We start from the raw sequence: 9,563 nt of genomic DNA on the forward strand, positions 1-9,563 counted from the left end.
TAACTGAAATTCTAACTCTGCCACTACTACTACTAAAGACTCTTGAATGATTTTCATTTTACTCACTTGAAATAATTACATACAATCACGTAAGTACTTAAGTGTGGTTTTGTAAGTTATATGCATTGCACCTGACACAGACACATGACATCTTCTCATTTTTGGTTCACTACAAAAAACGCTGCTGTAAATCAATTTTTTTGTAGTGGTTGTAGCCTAAGTTTATAATTACATTTGTACCCAAGCTTTGTCCTAAGTGAAAAATTTGTATTATTCTCCTATTTTCTTAGGTGTTCATACTGGGTAGTGAGATGACAACTCGAGGCGGTCTTTTAATCTTGTCATTCTAGATGTATTGGAGAAAATTCGGAAGGCAAGAAATTTTTTTTATTTAGTTCATCATTTTTGGCATTGGTAGGAAGAGATGGGTAAGGAAAGTGTGGATGAAAACATTATAAAGGAAGTGGAGGTGGGCAAAGGTTTAAAAGAACGTGTCGATGAAATTAAGGTCAACTACATTGAGGGGCATTCTTCTAAATTTAGTAAGCATTTGAGAGAATTTTGAAAATAACACTTCGAACATTCCCATTGAGTAATGCAAATGCATTACACTATAACAACAAAACATTAAAAACACATTCCATTGGGTTATTTATCGCCTTAGCAAAATGCATATGAAGAAAGTAATGGGAATGCTGTAATAAAGGAATAATTTGCACATGAAAATTTGACCCTCAAATTCTAGATGTGTATTATAAGAGCATTTGTTAATAAATAATTTTAAGAAAGTTTTGATACTACTTTTTTATAAAATATAAAAAAAAAAGTTGTCTTTTGCCTTTTCTATAAAAAGTTTTTAAAAGTACTTTTTAAATAAATATCCTTAAAATGTCAGTTGATATTTTCGTTGAGAAACATTTCAACTAGATATATTTATTCAAGAAGCTGGTAAATCAGAATTAACATAATTGATTATATTTGGGGGAACAGACTCCAACCAGATAGAAAGCGGAAAAGAAAAATTATCTTTCCTAGCTAAAGCATATGCTATAGCATTGCTTAGCCTAAGTGTATGAGAGAGCGACCAGCTCTTTAAAGAGTTTAAGAGTGACAGGGTGTCCAAGAGCAGATTTCCATATGCAAAGTGGAACATATCGCCATTTTTTAGAGCATTGATGATGATTTCCGAGTCACCTTCCGAAACAGAGTTGTCCAAGCCAATCTCCTTGATGAATGACACAGCACGCCTGGCTACCAAAAGCTCCAAGACAGCCACACTATGAGGATTTGGGATTTTTTCAAAGAGTGAAGCCAAGACCAGACCCCATGCGTTCCTGACCACCACCCTGATCCCAATTTCTCCTGAGTCTACAAAGACTGCGCTATCGAAGTTTGTCTTGTAACAATTGCTATTCGATGGCTTCCACTTCACCATTTTGAGAGGCTTCACCTGCAGGGTTTGTGCCCTAAAATCCAATTTATTGGCATGTCATAAATAATTAAATTGTTTAATTATACGAGACTATTTATAAATGAACTAATGGGACATTATCATAGTCCATGAGATGCATTGTATGTGATTTATGTGATTTAGTCACAGAAGATATAAGTCACAAGTTCCTTGTAAACTCAAAATGTAGTTCGTAGTCGGTGATGAAATTGAGCGTTTCATCTGCGAAGACTATAACACATCAACTAAGATGATTTGTCTTGATCATGCAAGTGGAGACTTCTAGTTGATGTGTTGATATGTCTTAAGAGTTAAGACATATTGAACTAGACCGCTGTGAGATTAATTATTCAATCAACAACTGTCACCTGAATAATTAATCTCACGGCTTCTATTTTCATAGACTTTCAATCCTAAGAGGGTAGTGAACCCGATCATGAAATGTTGGTTACTTTGATATATCAAGAGTGAGATCTAATATTGACGGTCAAAACCTCAGTATGTTGGGTAACTATACGTAGTGTTGAGAGAACACATATTCTCAAGATAGAATCTATAATCTCTTTTTATAGAGACACAAAATATCCATTTGAGATAAGTTTAATGAGAACTGGTTATTGAGGGCGTCCACTTTAGTAAGGAGTTACTAAAGCTTATATTTATTGAAATTGGATTTCAATAAATGTGAATAACTAAAAGATTAAACCGGGTACTCAGTGATAAAATAGTTGTTTACAAAGTGACAGTTTATTATGACTTTGTTCACTATGGATATTTCATGGAGTGGTCAAATGATATTATTAGAGTCTCGGGACATAATTTATTAATAAGGCTTACAGTGCAATTATATTTATATAGTAGTATTAACTATAATTAATGGTAACTTTGAACTTGTCAAGAGTTGACAGAAAAGCTCAAGGCCAATTGGAGCTAGTGTCTTATTGGTCCCTTTTGGTCCCACTCCAAGCCACACACTAAAGCCCAATTAGAAAGGCCCAATAGGCCAGACCAATTAGATAATTAGTTAGTTATAAAGGGAGAAACATACAAAAAAAATTTATTAGAAAAAGAGATACATAATTGTGAAATGGTGTGTATGTGTGAGTGAAGCCACTCAATAATTCTCCCTTGGAAACTGATTGAGAGACCACACTTCTTGGACGTAAAGTGGAATTGGAGTGAAGATTAAAAGTGTTCCCAAGTATTTCTAATCTTTTGTTTTGAATTTCACAACACCAAGGTACGCTATCTTGTTCTTAAATTCTGAAATTTACATGGTGCATGTTATCAATCATGAATGAAATAGATCTATGTTTGTTGCTCCGCTATATGTTTTGTATGAGATACAAAACCAGATTTTCCAACATCACCTTCACCGGCATGGCATCATATTTCTTGAACTCGGAGAGATATTGGCATGCTTCACCTAAGACCTTAGCTAACTCTGGAACAACCTGCTTTAGTTGAGTTTCATTTCGCCTAGTCCAGATTATCCACATCGTGATGGAAAATAACTCAAGTTTCTGAGGTTCAATGCAAATTATGTTCCATAAGTCTGCAAAACTCCCTCGATTAGCCTTCCTTCTATCTATCCAATCAAAATCCCGGTTCCAAATAGATTTTCTAGCTTCACAGTTCCACAAAATGTGCAGGACTGTTTTAGGTTGAAAGTGACAGAATTCACAAACCTCGTTAGAGATTATTCTCTGCTTTCACAGATTGTGTTTAGTTGGGAGAGATTCTAAACAGGCCCGCCATAGGAAATGCTTAATTTTTCCTGGCACCCGTAGCTTCCCCAAACTTGACCAGAAACTTTTTTGCAGCACCTGAAGAAGAACTTGAGGCATTATCCCTGACCTATTCATCGCTTAATAGTTTGTAGACTGTCTTGACAGAGTAAGGACCGTCCCTGCTATTTAGCCAGATAAGGATGTTTTCTTGAGCTACAACACAAATTGGTATGTGATAAGAATGCAAATTGTCATATTTTTCTCCCTTAATGTTTAGTCTTGTATACTTATTTGGTGCCTAAATGTACTCATTAGGATGCAAATGGAGGCATTAAGTGCAAAACGTAGCTAATTGGGCAATTTTGGACAATTTCGACATTGCTTCGTAATCTGGGAATAACTCTCTCATCAGAGCTCCGATTGAGATGATTCAAGATGCTATGGAACGCCAACAAAAATCTCTACAACTTTCATGTTTTAAGAGATACAGGCTGCATCAAGGTCGAAATCGGGCTTGAATTTGCTGCACTTGCACTGCTGACGTTTTGGAATGTTCCTTTGCTTGAAATTCTAATACCTGATGTGGTTTATTTTCAAAAGCTTCTTGATCTAGTGCATGAAAATTCTAGCTGAAAAATCAGATTGGACACACACGCCTCTCTCTCCCCTCTTCTCTAATTTTCTCCTTCGAGTTTTCATCATGGCTCGACTTGGCTAAACTTTTATACTTGGTTGAAGGAAACAAAAGCCTCGAAATCAATAAAACTATGAGATCTAATTTGTTTTTACTATTCAATTTTATGCTTTTAGTATCGGATGTTCTTCTATGCCTATTTTCATGATTGTCTCATTTAATTACTAGGAGGCCTACTAGTTTATTATTTGGTGCAATCTACTACTAGGTTAGATATCAAATCCGTAATTGTTTGATCCCTCTAATTTGTGAAGCAACCAAGACTTAATTATTTGCTGTGTCATAAATTATTAGATCTCAGGAAGAACACTAGACTAGATTAAATACAACCGTGTGTGCTTGTGTTGTTTAGTTTCATCGATCTCTCTAATTCTTAAGGCTGCTACTAGATTAAATCTTTAGCGCTTGTCTTGGGTTGTTTAGTAGTTAGGTTTAATTAGATCGCTTGTTTTCTAATTAACTGCGACTAAGGAGAAATAGGAAAATAGTTCCAACAGTGAATATTCAAAGTGTGAACTGATATATACTTACATCGATGATCAGTTGTAAAATTCTGGTGGTGGATGTTGACTCAAACCAAGGTTTGAACTTTTGATTGATTTCAATATTTTAATTTGAATTGTTCCTTAATTGTTTTCGTTATACTCAAACCTCCCCCCTCCTTGTTCACGTAGCATAAAACTAGGCTAGATACTCTTCGTGGGAATGATCCTTACTCGCACTACTACATATATTTTTAGGAGTACAGATTTTATTTTTGGTTGCCTACGACAGCACACCAGTATGGCTTTGATTCTAGCAGCTTCAAAAGGCAGAAAGTTTGGATAAATTGTGTGAGAATTCCTTCAGCTAGACACTAGGTCTATGAGGTCTACAACAACAGCATTAGTAAGTAGGCTTGAGACTAGAGAAGTCACTCTACCATCCTCATCACCTGGTAAACACTGCTCAGCATAGACCTGAATTTTTTCCCCATCACCAACTCGCCACTTAGCTCCCATACTGATGACTTTTATAGCTTTGAGTATACTTTTCCAAGCATATGAGCCGCCCTTCAAGTGTGCTTCAAATATAGAGGAATTTGGAAATATTTGGCTTTGAAAACTTTGAAAATTAGAGAATGCTCATCCTGAATTAGTTGCCAAACCTGTTTTGCCAACATTGCCTCATTGAATTTGTTTAAATCTTTGAAACCTAACCCCCTTCATCTTTTGGTTTACACAAAGTATCCCAATTATTTCAATGCACCTTCCTATGATCACCCAACTGGCCCTACCAAAATTTCCAAATTTGCACAGACCTAACGGTAATTTAAAGCAACTCATAGCAAAGGTCGTGATGGCTTGAACCACAGCTTTGAGCAAGATTTCTTTACCCTCTTGAGATAGAATCTTCTCCTTCCAACCCTGAAGCTTTCCCCACACTCTTTTCTTGATATAATTCAACCTAGCCCATTTATTCTTCCCAACTACAACAAGTAACCCTAAATACTTTTCATACTCCTTTATCTTTGCCACACCAAGCAGATTTTTAATGGTATTTTAATCTCCATTGGACACCGACCTACAAAAGAAGAGATTTGTCTTCTCTTTATTGATCTGCTATCCCGAGGCTTTTTCGTAGATTCCAAAAAGAGTTTGGACAATTTGAACATCCCCCAGTTGAGCTCTACATAACAATAAATTGTCATCTGCAAAAAATAACTGTGAAATTTTAGGTCCATTCCTACAAAGAGGGTAACCTCTTATCTTATTAAGCTACACAGATTGTTTAATAAGTTGTGTTAAACCTTCATAACATAAAAGAAACAAATAGGGGCAGAGCAGATCCTCTTGTCTAATTCCTCTTGTTGGTTTAATAACACTTGATGGTTCTCCGTTCACCAAGAGTGAATAAGAAACAGTACTGATACATTCAGAAATAAGTTGGATCCATTTTTGTCAAAACCCATTTTATCCATAAGTTTTAAAACATATACCCATTCCACTCTTTCATATGCCCTGCTCATATCTAGCTTCATGGCTGATAGGGTAAAAATGTATTGAACCCTTGCAAATTAATTAATTACCCAAGTAAATTAATTAGAATCAATTACATGCAATGGCATGGTAGCACAAACAAATCACCAACTAAACTAAATGCAGCGGAAATTAAATTTGACACGGTGATTTGTTTATGAATGGGGAAAACCACCAAGGCAAAAACCCCACCAAGTGATTTTAAGGTCACCACTCCCAAGAATCCACTAATTGATAATCAAGCGATTACAAGTAAAAGGAATCTTACCAACTACCCTTAGCTTATCCCAAATTACCAACCTACAGTTGAATCTTCACTCCAATACCCAATGTGACTTGATCTTGTAGCTGCACTCTTTCCGTTTAATGCACGTATCACAGTACGTGACTAACCAATGATGCACGGGTTGTAGTACGTGACTAACTCCAGCAACTTGAAGAAGGTTGTTGGCTGTAAAGTTCTTCATTTCATGCACAATAAAGATTAGGAAGCTCCTTAGTTACAAAACCCTTTGGCGAAAAAACACGGTAACTTCTTTTAAAGAGAATAAGGCACTAGGTCACTCAATGCATATGTGACGGCCTTTAAATAATCCTTATATATGTCTAGGGTTATGAGAAAAAAAAAACCCTACACAAATATACAAGAATATGCATGCAATCAGATCTAAAAAGTCTAATTTGGTAATTCTCGACAGAAACAGCTTGTGTCGAGCTTCTATCGAGCTTTAACGTTAATTCTCGATAGAAAGGATTCTATTGAGACTTCTGTCGAGCTTTAGTGAACAGCTCTTTCTTCACTTGTTTCTTGGTCAGATCTTCATGGCTTTAGCACTTGACTTGAACTCTTGTTTCTTGAAGTACTAAACCCATCCTCAACACTTGTCAAAGGATTAACCAATTACATAAAATATGTCCTTAACAATCTCCCCCTTTGGAAATTCATGACAAAACCACAACAAAACAAATAATCATGAGAGAAGTCTTAAATCACTAAACTCATAACCACTTGTTGTATTACAAAATAAATCTATCTCTACTACAAACTCTTGAAAAACTTTGCAAGAAGAGAGTTCATGGCAAGATAGACTTTCACAACCTGTTTTTTTGAAACACTTAAACAAAACTCATCAAGGCATCATGTGCGAAATAGAAATAAAGATTGCGTACATAAAAAAACATGCATATAACGATAGAGAAGAAACAACACATGTAAGGATAGGTGATTAAAAAACATACATCTCATATATATATAATCAATAAAGAACAATGTATGTGTAAAATGGTCACAAGACCGGTGTACATGAAGCTAATGTAATAAAAGAAGAAAATACATAAAGTCCTCACTACATCCCTCAAAAGGATATACACACTCCCCCTAACAAAAATGTCCTATACTAACTCTCCCCCTAAGTACAAGACTACTCTCAAAACCAAAACTACTCCCCCTTTTGTCACAAATGACAAAGGGCAAGTCAATGAGAGGTCGTCATCTCATCATAGCTGGAAGAGCTAGCACTATCCTCATCATCCTCATCATCATTATCATCCTCAGAAGGAGAAGTTGCTAGACACTTTAGAGAAGGAGAGGAAGCAAAACCAGCCATGCGAGCCTGCTGATGAGCAATGTGACCCATTCAGGTGTTCATCTGACACATCTCATCAGTAAGATAGTCTAGACGACCACCAAAGTCATTCTACATCCTTTGAAGCTGCTCCATGATGGCCTCGAGGGTCACACCACCAACCACGGAGGTAGAAGGGGCTGAAGAAGATGGAGCCAAAGATGGTGGAGCTGTAGGGGCCGCAAGATCAGTCCTCTCAATGCGTGGCCACTTTGACCGAAGTTAAGCCTCACTCTACCGGATAGAACTAGCATTGATGGCACCCACGACAGTGAAGAAAGGAATGGGAATGGAGAAGTGCTGAAGGGTCCGCATGATAGTCGAAGGAAAGATGAGCTTATCACGAGTAGCGATATCCTGATAGACATCAATAATAGATGTGATGAAATGACAGGGAAAATCAATGGTAAGATCCTCCATCAAAGAAAGAAGAAAACGAGCACGCAGCTCAGTGATGAAGTTATAGTGAGACAACGATGTGAGAGTGAATGTCATCACCATGTTAAGGAATCTCGGGCCTTTTGCAAAATTCGAGCATGGAGTGTTTAGCTTACCACCCAATATGGAAGGAGTCCCACAAAAATGGGAGATGAGTTTGTCTCTAGACATGGTCCAGAGACGATCACAACCAGGGTAGTCAGGATGCGCTACCCTAGGGACTCGTAGTACCTCGGCAACAAGATCTGGGGTAACTACTATACGTGTACTTCGGAATCGTGTAGCAAACTGAGGCACAAAGGCATCAATGCCGTGTATGTTGGAGTAGATCTCCTATATAAACACAACAGGACAATGCACAGGTTTCTCACATAGAGATTCCCATCCCTGAGTCCGATGACATCGGGTAGCATATTGTTGGAGAAATCTGACAGAATGACCTGGCGTTTCAGATGAATGTCACCAAAGAAGTTCGTCTTGGCCTTTTCATCATAGAACTGGATGTGAGATGGAATAGAAGGAAGAGACGAAAGGGATGACCTGGAACCTTAAAGAGGGTTCTGAGCTGGAATGGATTTTCTATGTTTGGGTGCCATAGAGAGGTTCTATGAGAGAGAGAGAGAGAGAGAGAGAGAGAGAGAGAGAGAGAGAAACATAATCTCAGACCATAAAAAGAGAAAAAGAGAAGAACGTATGCATGAAAAGTACATGAACATGTGACATGAAAGTAATCCAAACCTAACAGCACTAACATCAATAATCAAGCACACATCTAACAAATACATGAAACATTGTTATAATGCTAGTGGAATGCAATGCATGATCATATAGCAATAACATCATAACACCCAACCCAAATTTTCAAGAGAAACTCAAAAACTCCAAAAATTTTGAAAAACCCCAAAACCTAAGTCTAAATGCATGAAAAGAAAGAGGATTAGAACACTTACCAGGTGTTTGGAGCAAGATCTACGCCGAAAATCACTTGGGTGTGAAGATTTAAGTGAGAGTGAAGAGTTTGGGCCGAGAGAGAGAGATTTCTATCGAGAAAGAGAGTGAAAAATGAAATCTGAATCACGCCTCGCCTTTAAATAAAAATCGCAGCTTGATGTATCGAAGTTTCTATCGAGGATCTGTCTAGCTTTAAATCTCGACAGAAGTGAAAATGTCAAGGTGCTATTGCAGATTTGTCGACGGCAAAAAGAAGGTCTCGATGGATCGAGAATCTGTCGAGAATCTATCGTGCAGACAAAGAGCAAAGAAAATTGGCTCGATGGATCAAAGAAGCTGTTGAGCTTCTATCAAGATGAAACCCAAAAATCTCGTTAGATCGAAGATCTGTTGAGATTCTATCAAGAAGGCAGAGAGCATAGGAAAATTCCTTGATGGATTGAAGATCTGTCGAGGTTTCTATCGAGACTGAAGAAAGAAAGCTCGATAGAAATGGAAACTGTCGAGGATCTGTTGAGAAGTTGTTGAGCTTGAAGAAAAGGAGTTTTTCAATGAGAAAAAAAAAAAACAAAGAGATAAATGCAACAAGCAAGCAACTCAACCAAAAATCCACTCAACATGTTAAGCTCTCAAAACATCTCTAAACATAAAAGCATT

General features: G+C 37.2%; 1 protein-coding gene across 1 annotated transcript; it reads right to left on the reverse strand.

Moving 5' to 3' along the window:
* Positions 1-937: 937 nt before the first annotated feature.
* LOC142608997 (uncharacterized) lies at positions 938-2,949 on the reverse strand. The gene is made up of 2 exons (XM_075780644.1): positions 2,798-2,949; positions 938-1,466 (listed from the first exon to the last, which is right to left on the reverse strand). The coding sequence occupies exons 1-2, from the start codon at positions 2,947-2,949 to the stop codon at positions 938-940; spliced, it is 681 nt and encodes a 226-aa protein (XP_075636759.1).
* Between the last annotated feature and the right edge of the window lie 6,614 nt (positions 2,950-9,563).

The sequence above is a fragment of the Castanea sativa genome, chromosome 9, assembly GCF_040712315.1.
Source record: "Castanea sativa cultivar Marrone di Chiusa Pesio chromosome 9, ASM4071231v1".
In the NCBI taxonomy this organism is placed as follows: domain Eukaryota; kingdom Viridiplantae; phylum Streptophyta; class Magnoliopsida; order Fagales; family Fagaceae; genus Castanea; species Castanea sativa.